Below are 17500 nucleotides of genomic sequence, written 5' to 3' on the forward strand. Positions count from 1 at the left end.
TTTAAGTAGTGGCCTATAGGTCTAAAATGACTTTGCAAATATCTATGCTTATCGTCTTCAAATCATTTGCTTTTGTCATTTTTAGTGCTGTACTAGAAATATGAGACATTTTGCAGCCATTTTGCACTCACATTGTAACAGGCTGAACTGTAGAACACAGCCAAGGTTTTGAGATCAGACAGCAAGTTCTTTATTCCGTGAGCTATACAGAATCACAGTGCTACCTCCCATGCTGTGGCACTAAATGGAAGAACATGTTTAAAGCTACATCGAAAGGTGTTACAGCTTGAGCTTGTTTCTCAAGGGCTGTGGACAGTTCCGCCTACCAGTGACATCATCGATGGGGATTCCAAATGAATAGAAACTGCACAGGGTTTCTCTTCCTGGAAAGTTAGCGTTCTTTAATAGAAGCCATTGTTCTAGCATTAATTAAATGAATGCTTGCCGATGATGTCAATGGTAGGCGGGTTTCTGAACTGTCCACAGCTTTCCTCTGAGACACAGACCAAGTAGACAAAAATGGTGCCATATTATTATAATGAGCATTATAGTAGTGATAACCAATTATATGAAGATAGGTTGAAAATGGGTGAAGTGGTCCTTTAACTATATTCACATCTTGATTCAACATGTTTATGCTTCTAAATTGACTGTACATGTAGGGACATTATACACTGTATTTGCACTGTGCCCTTCTTTCTCTTCTGTTGTTTAACAGCTGATGGTGTGATGGTACAGTAGGTGGGGTGGGTGGGAGAGGGTGAGCAAGCTATCTGTATGAATGTATCTCTGTATGCATGTATTGTATGTATCTGCCCCTCGAAAATGAGATGCTGCATCTCAAGGGGCGATCCCTTCAATAAATATCTGAAATCCAGCTATAATAACCTTGGCTTTGGCAAGTCTAAACATGTCGAGGGAACTTAAAGCCAAAAATCAAGTTGTGTTTGTTTGTTTGTTTGTTTGTTTGGTTCATATGTTTTTGAAGCTGCAACAAAACTCATTGTCACATCACACGATTGCAGGTGTTATTATTTTTTGTGTAAGCAAGAGTTAGAATAGGGAATGAGAGAACAGAGAAGTGGTCAAATAGTAGGAAGGCACAGTCAAATCAAATACACAAACACAGAATTTAATCATATCTAGAAACTTCAATGAGTTAGTCCTTAAGAACGATACGTTTGTATGTTCATGATATCTTATTAAGAAACTTTGCATATATCATTTATATATACAAAAAAATATTTGGGGCCTAATATAGACTCTTGTGGGACAAACGTTCGATCAAGCATGAGTTCATATGTAATCACATGATTATATGTACACATGTAATCTCATTGAGGCCTGAGGTCTCATTCTCAAGGGTTAACTTTTTAACTTATCATGAAGATAGTGAAGGTTTATAAGTTGCTACTGTAGCTGCACAGAGACCAGAGATCTACTGTGGAAGGACACATTCTGACTCTACAAGGTGAGACCTTTACATTTAGTTGTGATGTATTGTGTGTTTGATCTCGTTAGTGTTTCTGATTAAACTGAATTTGGCTTGAATTCAGAATAATAAATATTATAACCCATGTAGGATTTGAAACTTTTAATTGTGGCATATACACAAAGACAATAGATACGTTTTGCTAGTTGGTCAAACGGAGTGTAAAGATATTTATTTTCTAAATGTGCCAGACACAGAACCATAGTTTATATCACAGCTGATGAGTTAAAGCTAGAGTAGCCTAAGTGATGTTTTCTGTTTAAAACAAAACATTTTATAAAAAAGTTAAAACTCTATAAATGATTACTATCACAATATAGAGCTATTTATCCCTCATTTGAATTTTAAAACATTTATCCCACATTTGAATTTTAAAACATTACTTACCCTACCTGTGTAGGGTAGGGTAAGCAGTGAAAAATAATGTTAGAGGCCCTGGTGCGACATGCAATTCAAATTTGGGGTTGATTGGAACCTGCATATACATATGCCGTTTTGATTTTAAGAAACAGGCTTTTTAAATAAAAATGCAGGATTAATTAACCACTTAAGACGTTTTTCAAAAACAACAGATTTAGTTTTACAGGTTGACCTCAAGTGCCCATGACTTTTGCTTACATGAAGAAGTTGGCTTCAAAGTTTGAATTAAGATAATTGCCTACCATTTTACTGTAGATCAGCATGACTATAATTATCTTCATCACAATCAATGAATCATGACTGATATGCAGTATAACACTCTCTAGGATGTTGCTGTGTCCGCCAGGCCAAAGTTAGAAGCGGAGACTATGTTTTCGCCCCTATCCGTCCGTCCGTCCGTCCGTCCATGTGTGTGTCTGTGAGCAGCTAATCTCCGGCACTGTTGGACTGGCACAAAATGCCACAACTCATGAGCGCAGAGTCTGATTGTCGTGAAACTCTTTCACATATAGGCCCCGACCATTTTTGCCAGATTACATTTTCCGCCATTTTGCGTTTTCTTCAAAACACACTTTTTGCTAGTACTCCCACAGATTTTGTACGGCCTGGCAGAGACCTGTGCCTCAAGGAGCACAGTTTTCTAGTTTAAAAATCATTCCATCAAACAATTAATTGCATGTCTCTGTGTCTCCATGCAGAGGTACTGTTTGGGCCTGGGAAGCAACCAACCTGGCATCAGTCCACAGTGCTGATGAATACAACTTCCTCCGAAGCCTGACCAAACGTTACTCCTGGATAGGAGGCTATGATGGAGGACAGGTGAGCAATGGCCAAACCCAATGTCTATACACTTTTGCAGTTTTGACTGAAAATAGAGAATGTTAATATCATAATAATAATAATTATTATTATTATATATAAATCGTCGCTGTCGGGTGGAAACCTTGAATGTCCAAAACCATTCCTTTTTTAATTATTCAAAATAATTACATAAAATAGTTACAATACTAGCCAATCTACATGCTCATCGAATTGGGACGTATTGTTAGCTTGTAGATTTTATTTTTCTTAATTTTTCTTTCAATTATTCCTCTCCAGGAGGGTGTGTGGCTCTGGAGTGATGGGACAAGACTTGTGTACACGAACTGGGCCCGTTCAGAACCAAGCGTAAACCAGCACTGTATGGCTATGAACTATGCAGGTACTGTAAATGACACAGATGTTACTCACAAGTGGAAATTAATGGCATGCTTAACCCATTGACTGTGTGAGCCATGTATATTTTTACATTACTGCCAACAAAGCATGCAGGTTTTATTTTGTTATTTGATGCATAGTGACCAAGCACAGTAAGTAGATGGTATGAAAATGTTTGCCCTCCATTATCTCAAAGGGGATACACAATCACATCACCTGATTGTTTAAAAGTCTGTCTTTTATACAATCGTAACACAACATTACAAGCCCAATCCCTCATTGCTTCTGTCAAGTCGAGTCCTAATAAAAAACAATTAACCACTAAATCGAGTTAAAAAATAAAGTTTGAATGGAGCTGCAATAATAGCCTCCTGTCTCCATTGTCACATCAAGGTGCCTGGCTCATATAGCAGAAGGCATCTGTTAAGGCTGGTGTGTGTGAGTGACCCAAGCGCACAGCAAAGAGGAGACGTAGTTTAGGTGAAGCCCGTGGGCGTATTTATTCACAGTTTGGGTGGAAAGGAGTGAGTGGAGGTGGTGTGGGTTGGTAGCTCCGTGGTTAGCACAGCTCAGCTGGGGATCCGGAAGACTGGAGAGGAGAGGAGAGGCAGGGTTAGTAACAATTCAACAGAGAGAGGACAATGCACAGCAACTGCGTGAAGTTTAACTGGCTAGTTCTATAGCACTGGAAATCTTTAGTTTGGCTAGCTCTAGTTTACCAACCGTAGACTGGTTAAGATCTGGCACGGAGGGAAGTGCAGACTGGGCTCTTGTAGTGGCAGCAGTTGATTGTGGAATGGAAGACAGGTGCGGAGATTGCTGAGGGAGAGCAGGTGTGCTGCGTTGAGCCATGGAGTAGTCAGTGAGGGGGAGGGGCCGTGAATGTGAAGGTGAGGAGGAGTGAGCCGTAACAGGCATCCTCTCTGACAGTGTTGATTCCTGCTCTAAAGCAATGAGGAGATCAGCTATTAAAGGGGTAGTTCACCCCCAAAATAACTTTTTTTCTATGGATTACTCACCCCATGGAGCCTTGAATTCATGGATATTTTTTTGTTTTTGTCGCATTCCTTCCTTTATTATTTGATTATAATACATTTAGCCCCATTGATTCCGGTAGGAGACACAAATGCATTTGTGTCTCCTACCGGAATCAATGGGGTCAATCAATTATTGGCTTAGGAATGTGACAAAAACAAAAAAATATCTATGAATTCAAGGCTCCAGGTGGTGAGGAATACATAGAAAAAAAGTTATTTTGGGGGTGAACTACCCCTTTAATGTATTAACGTGTCAGACTGATGAAGGAAGATGGTAGAAGAGTCTTGAATTTAACAGAGAAAAACGGTTTGATTTTTAGCAGAGAAACTGGATTTGAAATGGTTGAAAGCCCTTTTATCTACTTATTTTGATTTCCAAAAAGGGAAATCCGGTAATTATTCAGAAATTAAATAAATGTATAGAAATACTGTATGCTTTTGAAGATGGTCAACAGTAATCTACATGTGATAGTCAATAGGCTATGCAATTGCACTGTTATGGTGCTTTATAATATAATACCTTATTAATTCATCAATTCTTCTTTTTCATAATTACTACAATTGTTTTTTTATACTGGTCCCACATGATGATCATTGTTCATTGTTTCTATGATGTTACTTCTCGTTCTCTGTCACATCTTCCCATTAGTATAATTCTACTGATGACTGTTACATGTTTGAAACACAATTCTAAGCAAGCACCAATAAACAGTATTGTTACTGTTGTGTTGTTTATTGATTAGTCTTTGTCTCTGTGCTCAACAGATCGCTGGGACGATGGTTTTTGCTATCAGAATCATCCCTTCATCTGCGCCAAGAGCGGGTAAACATACTGTGATGTGACATCATGCCAGTGAGGGGGATACGATGGTTGCCATGGAGATCGTAAAACACATACAGAGGCCAGCTTTTTCACACTGACATTGTAAACTGATAATTCTCTTGATTTCAAACAATGATTAGAATTAAAGGGTTACGGTATATTATAAAGTTTACAGATGTGCTAATGATTTTTCAATAAATTATTCTGCATAAAAAATCATAAAGAAATGATCAACTAACAAAGGTCAACCAAGATCAAACTAATGGATGCTTCAACTCTGACGGAACATCCCTACTTGTCCACATGAAGATCAGGGTCATATTAACAATGGGGCTGAGAGATCCTGGGGCCTGCAGACTGGCATGGCCCCCTGGTTGACAGATGTTGTCACCACTTTAGTAGTTATAAGAATTTAGCGCTATGTTCTACCACTGTATCCCTAATAGTTAGGCTCTGTCTATAGTGTCTCTAATCTGTTTTACAGACCTGATATTTCATATATGTTTGCTCTAGTGGTTTTGTCATAGTCATTTCATTGCATTGTTTATACAATCTAGCTGTTGTTTAACAGACTTGTTTAACAGACGTTGTTTAACAGACGGTCTATTTCACTCAATTCACTGTCTTTATAATGAATCAGTTGCCCTTATGGCAGCTGTTTGTGGGACTGCTTAAGTGTTTCTAATGATTCCATATGATGTCAACTTCTGTCTCACCAGTATGTCTTTGCAATTGTAGTTCACCTGTGTCTTGTTCTGTTCCAGCCAATCATGTGTTAATTGTCCTTGGTTCTCACCTGTGTCCAGTTAGTCCTGTGTCTACTTAAACCCCCAATTCCTTCTATGCTTTGATTCAATAACAGATGTTGTAATGGTGTGCTGTTCAGTTCTGTTCAATAAATCCTTGTGTATTAGACCACTTCTTCTCCTGCCTTTTCTGTTCTGCATCTGGGCCCAACACTCCTGCCGTGCACGTGACACAACACAAATCTTGTTTAGGGGACCTTGGCACAGAATGCTTTCAGATGAGATTAATTTGAGGGTCCTGGACATGACAAAGTTTGAGAACCACTGACCTTAAAAGACAAGACCTGTCTGTCTGTCTGTCTCCAGGCCAGGTTCTTCTGGTGATCATCTGTCTGGCTACCATCGTTCTGTGTGGGATTCTCTACTACCTACTACCAAAACTTTATTCACATTGTATAGATTGATAATTGAGTTAAAAAATATATAATTGTGTATCATTGTTTGACATTGAGGCTGTGCTTCCCTCCTGTCTGTGTGTGTGTGTGTGTGTGTGTGTGTGTGTGTGTGTGTGTGTGTGTGTGTGTGTGTGTTCCGACATATTCGTTTGACCTCCAGCGGCCAGGACCTGAAAACCACACCCCCTTCCCAGAACATATTGGCTGCGTCATTTGAGTTGTGTAACTGTCATAGTAAACTGATTGAATCATTAGATACCACAGAAAACTGTGCTCAGCTGTATGTTTACATGTGACATTAGAATGCTGGCTCCTTCAGGGCAATAGGGCAATGTATATATATGAAGTTTTAACTTATGTTAAACACGAAACAACAAAGCCTTATGCACACCTGATCAGCTCAGAGACGGGTGCGTAGCGAGGGATCTGACGTGTTTCCTGTTTGTAAACATGAGAGGATATGCGCGCACAGTGGAGGGGTGAGCCTATAGAGGGCGCTATTACCCGCAGCAGCTCTGGTCAAATCTACATTCATAAAAGAAATGGTCTTCACCGGGTTTAATGAAAGTAGATTAAATTATGCAGTTTGTAATATCTTGTTTACTCAATAAAATGATTTGTCGGAAGTTGGATCTGTTCGTCTTTTATTTGTATACAATAGCAGCATTATGCCTATTATGCCTATAATAGCAGCATTATGCCTATCTAACTCCCGAACACAACAACAGAGTGAAGGGCACTTCCGGGTTCGTTCTACCCCGGGCATGCGCCAATTGCGCATTCTGCTCTGTGATGACGTCGCGCGGAAACCTATGTATAGAATACAATCAAATGACCCACACACCGTTTACACTTGCACAGTAAGGACAACTTTATTTAGGCAACCTTTCGGTCAACAGACCTTGAAACCTATCAATCCTCTTCAGTCAAAAACAAATATACAAAGTCCATTGTGTGTGTGGGTGTGGGGGGGTAAATAAATGTTATTTAGCCTACTGCAAGTAAAATGGACAATGGTTAACCAGTGTGGTAAACTCTTATACACTTAATCACAGAGAACAGAGATCTCCTGAAGACACATTCTGACTCTACAAGGTGAGACCTTTACATTTAGTTGTGATGTAGCCTATTGTGTGTTTGATCTTGTTAGTGTTTCTGATTAAACTGCTTCAAAAATAAGAAAACTGTTACATTCAGAAAAGCACCCAATTTAGGTTCGATCCCGGCTCCTCCTGGCTGTGTGTCAAAGTGTACTTGAGCAAGACACTGAACCACTAATTGCTCCCGATGAGCAAAATGGTGCCTTGAATGGTTTCCTCCGCCGTCTCAGCTGTTTTTCCTCAGTTGTGTATTTTTTTTGTCAGATTGAGGAGAACGTTCTAAACATGAAGATTCTGATTCTGTGTCTCTGTGCTGCTGTGACTACGATGGCAGCTCCAGGTAAGTCTGTCTGTCTGTCTGTCTGTCTGTCTGTCTGTCTGTCTGTCTGTCTGTCTGTCTGTCTGTCTGTCTGTCTGTCTGTCTGTCTGTCCGTGCGTGCATGTGTGTGTGTTTATTTATATATTTACACACACACACACGCACACACAATGCATTTCATTTCTATTACCCTATATACCCCCTATACCAGGGGTCTTCAACCTTTTCAGGCCAGGGACCCCCAAACTGATGGGGAGATGGAGCAGGGACCCCCCTACCTCGTAGGGTAGGGGGGGCTACCACATATATTGTATATTTATGTATACCATTGTGTTTTATATTGCCTGCTCCTATACGCACCTGCCCCAGGTGTGCAAAATAAAAAAATCTCTACAAAATATGTATAAACATACCATGTTATTGTGCATTGTGCCTCCATTTATCTGTTTGCTATGGATTCATGATATGTTTAAAGACAATTTGACATTTGTGGATTTTTTTCTTTTTCAAACAAAAATATTGTTTAATCAAACAACAATTTCACGGACCCCCTGCAGTACCTCCGCGGACCCCCTAGGGGTCGCAGACCCCCTGTTGAAGGCCTCTGCCCTATACGTTATAACGAACTATATCCTATATCCTACAGGATGTCCCTCTGGTTGGAGCCAGTTCGGAAATCTCTGCTTCAATCACGTGTTGACAGAATTGACCTGGGCTAAGGCTGAGGTAATGCTGTAATAACAAAATTCTCCATAACTATTGATTAGATATTGGTTAGATTCCAGACCTATCAAAGATAATAGCCTACAATATTAATGTAGTTCAGCATGACTATAATTATCTTCATCACAATCAATGAATCATGACCAGTCATGCTGATAGTATAACAATCTCTGGGATGTTGTGTCCGCCAGGCCAAAGTCTGAAGCGGACACTATGTTTTCGCCTCTATCCGTCTGTCCGTCCGTCCGTCCGTCCGTGTGTGTGTGTGTGTGTGTGAGCAGCTAATCTCCTGCACAAAATGCCACAACTCATGAACGCAGTCTGATTGTCGTGAAACTCTTTGCACGCACATTCCTACTACTAGGCCAAGGAAGAAATGCAAGCATACCCTTTTCGAATATAATTTTTTTTTTAAATCCCCGGATTCCTTATCCTCACTTTCCATATAGGCACCGGCCATTTGGGCCAGATTTTCCGCCATTTTGCGTTTTCTTCAAAACACACTTTTTGCTACTAGGGCCTACTCCTACAGATGTTGTCCGGCCTTTTTCTAGTTTAAAAATCATTCCATCAAACAATTAATTGCATGTCTCTGTGTATCCATGCAGAGGTACTGTTTGGGCCTGGGAGGCAACCTGGCATCAGTCCACAGTGCTGATGAATACAACTTCCTCCGAAGCATGACCACACGTTACTCCTGGATAGGAGGCTATGATGGAGGACAGGTGAGCAATGGCCAAACCCAATGTCTATACACTTTTGCAGTTTTGACTGAAAATAGAGAATGTTAATATAATAATAATAATAATAATTTATGTATATATATATACATATATATATCGCTGTTGGGTGGAAAACTTGTACGTCCAAAACCATTCCTTTTTCATTATTTCCATACCCGTGGGGGATATGCGCACATGATCTGGCAACCCGGGAGGCAGTTCGTCCCATAGCTCGCGGGGCCATCCCACAGCTGGGCAGTCGTAACCATGGCGACATTCTTTTACACAAAAACGCTAATAAACAGCTGAGATTTGGTGAAATCCAAAAACGGGCTTCGCTGTTCCGTGCACATGGTAATGGTCAATGGCTGTGTGCAAATTCAGATCAACTGCTCCAGCCATTGAGGAGAACCGGGCAGAACCAGAACTCACCGCCACTACACCACTACACCACTACACCACCAATACAGAGCTTTGTAGAATTATAGTAAGATAAGTACATAAAATTGTGAAAATAGCCAATCTACATGCTCACAACACGTTGCATCGGGATGCATTGTATAGCTTGTAGATTTCTTTCCTTCTTTATTTTTCTTTAAATTATTCCTCTCCAGGAGGGGGTGTGGCTCTGGAGTGATGGGACAAGGCTTGTGTACCATAACTGGGCCCCTTCAGAACCAAGCGGCGGAAACCAGCACTGTATGGCTATGAACTGGAACGGTACTGTAAATAACACATTGTGACACAGATGTTACTCACAAGTGAAAATTAATTAATAGTATGCTTAACCCCGTGACTGTGAGCCATGTATATCTTTACGTTACTGCCAACAAAGACAGCATGCAGGTTTTATTTTGTTATTTAATGCATAGTGAACAAGCACATGGAATTAGATGGTAAATGTAACATTTTTGCCCTCCATTACCTCAAAGGGGATACAATTATCACCTGGTTGTTTAAAAGTCTGTCTTTTATACAATCGTAACGCAACATTACAAGCCCAATCCTTCATGTCAAGTCGAGTCCTAATTCAAAGCATTTTACCACTAAATCGAGTTCAAAAGAAAGTTTGAATGGAGCTGCAACACTAGCCTCCTGTCTCCATTGTCACATCAAGGTGCCTCGCTCATATAGCAGAAGGCATCATCTCTGACAGTGTTGATTTCTGATTTGGCTCTAAAACAATGAGGAGATCATGGTTGAAAGCCCTTTTATCTGCTTATTTTGATTTCCAAAAAGGGAAATCCGGTAATTATTCCGAAATTAAATAAATAGAAATACTGTATTTTTTTGAAGATTGTCAACAGTAGATAATCTACATGTGACTCATAGTCAATAGGCTATGCAATTGCACTGTTGTGGTGCTTTATAAAACCTTATTAATTAATCAATTCTTCTTTTTTTTATATTGGTCCCACATGATGATCATTGTTCATTGTTTCTATGATGTTACTTCTCGTTCTCTGTCACATCTTCCCATTAGTATAATTCTACTGATGACTGTTACATGTTTGAAACACAATTCTAAGCAAGCACCAATAAACAGTATTGCTACTGTTGAGATGTTATTGATTAGTCTTTGACGTCTGTCTCTGTGCTCAACAGATCGCTGGGACGATGGTTTTTGCTATCAGAATCATACCTTCACCTGCGCCAAGAGCCTGTTATCCCCTAAGTGACATCACAGTATGTTTACCCCAAGTGGCCACAGCCCGTGACATCATGCCAGTGAGGGGGATACGATGGTTGCCATGGAGATCGTAAAGCACATACAGAGGCCAGCTTTTTCACACTGACATTGTAAACTGAACACTAATTCTCTTGATTTCGAACAATGATTAGAATTCAAGGGTTACAGTATATCTAGAGTTAACAGATGTGCTCCTCATTTTTCAAGAAATTATTCAGCCTAAAAAAGCATAAATAAATGATCAACTAACAAAGTCTTCTATGCCTTGTTTCAATAACAGATGTTGTAATGGTGTGTTGTCCAGTTCTGTTCAATAAATCCTTGTGTATTAGACCACTTCTTCTCCTGCCTTTTCTGTTCTGCATCTGGGCCCAACACTCCTGCCGTGCACGTGACACAACACAAATCTTGTTTAGGGGACCTTGGCACAGAATGCTTTCAGATGGGGGTCCGCAGCCAAATACTGTATTAATTTGAGGGTCCTGGACATGACAAAGTTTTAGAACCACTGACCTTAAAAGACAAGACCTGTCTGTCTGTCTGTCTCCAGGCCAGATTCTTCTGGTGATCATCTGTCTGGCTACCATCGTTCTGTGTGGGATTCTATACTACCTACTACCAAAACTTTATTCACATTGTATAGATTGATAATTGAAAGTTTAAAAAATTATAATTGTGTATCATTTTTTGACATTGAGGCTGTGCTTCCCTCCTGTGTGTGTGTGTGTGTGTGTGTGTGTTCCAACATATTCGTTTGACCTCCAGCGGCCAGGACCTGAAAACCACCCCCCCTTCCCAGAACATATTGGCTGCGTCATTTGAGTTGTGTAACTGTCATAGTAAACTGATTGAATCATTAGATACCACAGAAAACTGTGCTCAGTTGTATGTTTACATGTGACATTAGAATGCTGGCTCCTTCAGGGCAATAGGGCAATGTATATATATGAAGTTTTAACTTATGTTAAACACGAAACAACAAAGCCTTATGCACACCTGATCAGCTCAGAGACGGGTGCGTAGCGAGGGATCTGACGTATAGACGTGTTTCCTGTTTGTAAACATGAGAGGATATGCGCGCGCAGTGGAGGGGTGAGCCTATAGAGGGCGCTATTACCCGCAGCAGCTCTGGTCAAATCTACATTCATAAAAGAAATGGTCTTCACCGGGTTTAATGAAAGTAGATTAAATTATGCAGTTTGTAATATCTTGTTTACTCAATAAAATGATTTGTCGGAAGTTGGATCTGTTCGTCTTTTATTTGTATACAATAGCAGCATTATGCCTATTATGCCTATAATAGCAGCATTATGCCTATCTAACTCCCGAACACAACAACAGAGTGAAGGGCACTTCCGGGTTCGTTCTACCCCGGGCATGCGCAGATTGCGCATTCTGCTCTGTGATGACGTCGCGCGGAAACCTATGTATAGAATACAATCAAATGACCCACACACCGTTTACACTTGCACAGTAAGGACAACTTTATTTAGGCAACCTTTCGGTCAACAGACCTTGAAACCTATCAATCCTCTTCAGTCAAAAACAAATATACAAAGTCCATTGTGTGTGTGGGTGTGGGGGGGTAAATAAATGTTATTTAGCCTACTGCAAGTAAAATGGACAATGGTTAACCAGTGTGGTAAACTCTTATACACTTAATCACAGAGAACAGAGATCTCCTGAAGACACATTCTGACTCTACAAGGTGAGACCTTTACATTTAGTTGTGATGTAGCCTATTGTGTGTTTGATCTTGTTAGTGTTTCTGATTAAACTGCTTCAAAAATAAGAAAACTGTTACATTCAGAAAAGCACCCAATTTAGGTTCGATCCCGGCTCCTCCTGGCTGTGTGTCAAAGTGTACTTGAGCAAGACACTGAACCACTAATTGCTCCCGATGAGCAAAATGGTGCCTTGAATGGTTTCCTCCGCCGTCTCAGCTGTTTTTCCTCAGTTGTGTATTTTTTTTGTCAGATTGAGGAGAACGTTCTAAACATGAAGATTCTGATTCTGTGTCTCTGTGCTGCTGTGACTACGATGGCAGCTCCAGGTAAGTCTGTCTGTCTGTCTGTCTGTCTGTCTGTCTGTCTGTCTGTCTGTCTGTCTGTCTGTCTGTCTGTCTGTCTGTCTGTCTGTCTGTCTGTCTGTCTGTCTGTCTGTCTGTCTGTCTGTCTGTCTGTCTGTCCGTGCGTGCATGTGTGTGTGTTTATTTATATATTTACACACACACACACGCACACACAATGCATTTCATTTCTATTACCCTATATACCCCCTATACCAGGGGTCTTCAACCTTTTCAGGCCAGGGACCCCCAAACTGATGGGGAGATGGAGCAGGGACCCCCCTACCTCGTAGGGTAGGGGGGGCTACCACATATATTGTATATTTATGTATACCATTGTGTTTTATATTGCCTGCTCCTATACGCACCTGCCCCAGGTGTGCAAAATAAAAAAATCTCTACAAAATATGTCTAAACATACCATGTTATTGTGCATTGTGCCTCCATTTATCTGTTTGCTATGGATTCATGATATGTTTAAAGACAATTTGACATTTGTGGATTTTTTTTTTTTCAAACAAAAATATTGTTTAATCAAACAACAATTTCACGGACCCCCTGCAGTACCTCCGCGGACCCCCTAGAGGTCGCAGACCCCCTGTTGAAGACCTCTGCCCTATACGTTATAACGAACTATATCCTATATCCTACAGGATGTCCCTCTGGTTGGAGCCAGTTCGGAAATCTCTGCTTCAATCACGTGTTGACAGAATTGACCTGGGCTAAGGCTGAGGTAATGCTGTAATAACAAAATTCTCCATAACTATTGATTAGATATTGGTTAGATTCCAGACCTATCAAAGATAATAGCCTACAATATTAATGTAGTTCAGCATGACTATAATTATCTTCATCACAATCAATGAATCATGACCAGTCATGCTGATAGTATAACAATCTCTGGGATGTTGTGTCCGCCAGGCCAAAGTCTGAAGCGGACACGTTTTCGCCTCTATCCGTCTGTCCGTCCGTCCGTCCGTCCGTCCGTCCGTGTGTGTGTGTGTGTGTGAGCAGCTAATCTCCTGCACAAAATGCCACAACTCATGAACGCAGTCTGATTGTCGTGAAACTCTTTGCACGCACATTCCTACTACTAGGCCAAGGAAGAAATGCAAGCATACCCTTTTCGAATATAATTTTTTTTTTAAATCCCCGGATTCCTTATCCTCACTTTCCATATAGGCACCGGCCATTTGGGCCAGATTTTCCGCCATTTTGCGTTTTCTTCAAAACACACTTTTTGCTACTAGGGCCTACTCCTACAGATGTTGTCCGGCCTTTTTCTAGTTTAAAAATCATTCCATCAAACAATTAATTGCATGTCTCTGTGTATCCATGCAGAGGTACTGTTTGGGCCTGGGAGGCAACCTGGCATCAGTCCACAGTGCTGATGAATACAACTTCCTCCGAAGCATGACCACACGTTACTCCTGGATAGGAGGCTATGATGGAGGACAGGTGAGCAATGGCCAAACCCAATGTCTATACACTTTTGCAGTTTTGACTGAAAATAGAGAATGTTAATATAATAATAATAATAATAATAATTTATGTATATATATATACATATATATATCGCTGTTGGGTGGAAAACTTGTACGTCCAAAACCATTCCTTTTTCATTATTTCCATACCCGTGGGGGATATGCGCACATGATCTGGCAACCCGGGAGGCAGTTCGTCCCATAGCTCGCGGGGCCATCCCACAGCTGGGCAGTCGTAACCATGGCGACATTCTTTTACACAAAAACGCTAATAAACAGCTGAGATTTGGTGAAATCCAAAAACGGGCTTCGCTGTTCCGTGCACATGGTAATGGTCAATGGCTGTGTGCAAATTCAGATCAACTGCTCCAGCCATTGAGGAGAACCGGGCAGAACCAGAACTCACCGCCACTACACCACTACACCACTACACCACCAATACAGAGCTTTGTAGAATTATAGTAAGATAAGTACATAAAATTGTGAAAATAGCCAATCTACATGCTCACAACACGTTGCATCGGGATGCATTGTATAGCTTGTAGATTTCTTTCCTTCTTTATTTTTCTTTAAATTATTCCTCTCCAGGAGGGGGTGTGGCTCTGGAGTGATGGGACAAGGCTTGTGTACCATAACTGGGCCCCTTCAGAACCAAGCGGCGGAAACCAGCACTGTATGGCTATGAACTGGAACGGTACTGTAAATAACACATTGTGACACAGATGTTACTCACAAGTGGAAATTAATTAATAGTATGCTTAACCCAGTGACTGTGAGCCATGTATATTTGTACGTTACTGCCAACAAAGACAGCATGCAGGTTTTATTTTGTTATTTAAAGGAGAATTTTGGACTAAAGTTTTCTTACCTTTTCTATGACGTTATGATATCTTAGGATGAATGGTACAGTAGAAAAATTTCATAACTCCACCCCTGAGCCGCAACAGCTTAAAAGGTGCGCGGATAGGCCTTAGGTTAGATCACCTATTTTAAGAGCTTTTTTATTATTATTTTTGGGTGAGATCTGACGTTCATAGTGACAGAACACTATGCAACCAAAAAAAAACAACAAAAAAATACAGAAGTCTCGCTAGACGAGATTGAAATCTCGAGATTTCAATCTCGTCTAGCGAGACTTCTGTTTTTTGTTTTTTTTGTTTTTTTTTTGGGACAGTGTTCTGTCACTATGAACGTCAGATCTCACAAAAAAAAAAAAAAAAAAAAGCTCTTGAAATATGTGATCTAACCTAAGGCCTATCCGCGCACCTTTTAAGCTGTGGCGGCTCAGGGGTGGAGTTATGACATTTTTCTACTGTACCATTCATCCTAAGATATCATAACGTCATAGAAAAGGTAAGAAAACTTTAGTCCAAAATTCTCCTTTAATGCATAGTGAACAAGCACATGGAATTAGATGGTAAATGTAACATTTTTGCCCTCCATTACCTCAAAGGGGATACAATCATCACCTGGTTGTTTAAAAGTCTGTCTTTTATACAATCGTAACGCAACATTACAAGCCCAATCCTTCATGTCAAGTCGAGTCCTAATTCAAAGCATTTTACCACTAAATCGAGTTCAAAAGAAAGTTTGAATGGAGCTGCAACACTAGCCTCTTGTCTCCATTGTCACATCAAGGTGCCTCGCTCATATAGCAGAAGGCATCATCTCTGACAGTGTTGATTTCTGATTTGGCTCTAAAACAATGAGGAGATCATGGTTGAAAGCCCTTTTATCTGCTTATTTTGATTTCCAAAAAGGGAAATCCGGTAATTATTCCGAAATTAAATAAATATATAGAAATACTGTATTTTTTTGAAGATTGTCAACAGTAGATAATCTACATGTGACTCATAGTCAATAGGCTATGCAATTGCACTGTTGTGGTGCTTTATAAAACCTTATTAATTCATCAATTCTTCTTTTTTTTATACTGGTCCCACATGATGATCATTGTTCATTGTTTCTATGATGTTACTTCTCGTTCTCTGTCACATCTTCCCATTAGTATAATTCTACTGATGACTGTTACATGTTTGAAACACAATTCTAAGCAAGCACCAATAAACAGTATTGCTACTGTTGAGATGTTATTGATTAGTCTTTGACGTCTGTCTCTGTGCTCAACAGATCGCTGGGACGATGGTTTTTGCTATCAGAATCATACCTTCACCTGCGCCAAGAGCCTGTTATCCCCTAAGTGACATCACAGTATGTTTACCCCAAGTGATGTCACGGCCACAGCCCGTGACATCATGCCAGTGAGGGGGATACGATGGCTGCCATGGAGATCGTAAAGCACATACAGAGGCCAGCTTTTTCACACTGACATTGTAAACTGAACACTAATTCTCTTGATTTCAAACAATGATTAGAATTCAAGGGTTACAGTATATCTAGAGTTAACAGATGTGCTCATCATTTTTAAGAAATTATTCAGCCTAAAAAAGCATAAATAAATGATCGAATCTTGGTCGATCGAATCTTGGTCGACCAAGATCAAACTAATGGATGCTTCAACTCTGACGGAACATCCCTACTATAGACCCCTTAACAGACGTAGCACTGATAAGAACCAGTATGCGCGCAACCAGTATGCGTGCAATGAAACCCATTCTGTCAGGTCTCGCTAGGACGTGCCTCACTAGCCAACACACAAGAGGGGGTTGGGGTGTGCTGAAACCAGCGCACCCCGAAAAAACAGGTTGAGAATTGATTGCGTGAAACAATCACCTGTGCGTCCAGTCTCAATGTTAGTAAACAAATAATTGGTCTATAGTGTCTCTAATCTGTCTTACAGACCTGATATTGTATATATTTTAGCTCTATAGTGGTTTTGTCAGTCACTTAAGACTCTCCCAGTCACTGTTTGTAATACCCTTAGGAAGGCAGTGTGCCTGCACAAATGTTGGCTCTATTGTTATTAATCTCTCTCGTCCGCCAATAAAGGGAAAACGTTGGCAATGAAACTAAGAGTGTGCAGCTACAGTTCCTTCTTTTGAAATGCATTAAGACACATTGACGTCATTGCGTGTAGTTGTTGCACCTTTTGCACATCATTTTAAATGTGGTATATAAGAAGCTGTATTCTTTCAAAATGAACGCAGACTGACACAAAAAGCAAGGAAAAGGCCAGGGATTTCCATATTTGGGCCTAATCCGGGCGAATGTCAGGCATGTCCATATTTGGGCATAATCACAGACACACACATACTCACGTTTAC

The 17500-nt window shown here is 40.4% G+C and overlaps 3 protein-coding genes across 3 annotated transcripts in view; all 3 read left to right on the forward strand.

The window, feature by feature from the left end:
* LOC308101642 (uncharacterized protein) overlaps positions 1-725 on the forward strand; it is a 7086-nt gene extending 6361 nt beyond the window's left edge. The window contains exon 11 of the mRNA XM_080451070.1: positions 1-725. This exon is cut by the window's left edge and continues 576 nt beyond it. The gene's annotated coding sequence lies outside the window, so the exon portion shown is untranslated.
* A 4288-nt stretch (positions 726-5013) lies between these two features.
* LOC308101490 (ladderlectin-like) lies at positions 5014-10713 on the forward strand (the record flags this gene model as incomplete). The annotated part of the gene is made up of 6 exons (XM_080450909.1): positions 5014-5031; positions 7535-7610; positions 8236-8315; positions 8921-9037; positions 9649-9754; positions 10640-10713. The coding sequence occupies 6 exons, from the start codon at positions 5014-5016 to the stop codon at positions 10711-10713; spliced, it is 471 nt and encodes a 156-aa protein (XP_080307035.1).
* Positions 10714-10776: 63 nt separating this feature from the next.
* LOC308101491 (ladderlectin-like) lies at positions 10777-16480 on the forward strand (the record flags this gene model as incomplete). The annotated part of the gene is made up of 6 exons (XM_080450910.1): positions 10777-10794; positions 12702-12777; positions 13446-13525; positions 14134-14250; positions 14865-14970; positions 16407-16480. 6 exons carry the CDS (start codon positions 10777-10779, stop codon positions 16478-16480), a joined length of 471 nt encoding a protein of 156 aa, XP_080307036.1.
* Between the last annotated feature and the right edge of the window lie 1020 nt (positions 16481-17500).

Source organism: Gymnoscopelus braueri, assembly GCF_963280865.1.
Source record: "Gymnoscopelus braueri genome assembly, chromosome: 15".
NCBI lineage: Eukaryota > Metazoa > Chordata > Actinopteri > Myctophiformes > Myctophidae > Gymnoscopelus > Gymnoscopelus braueri.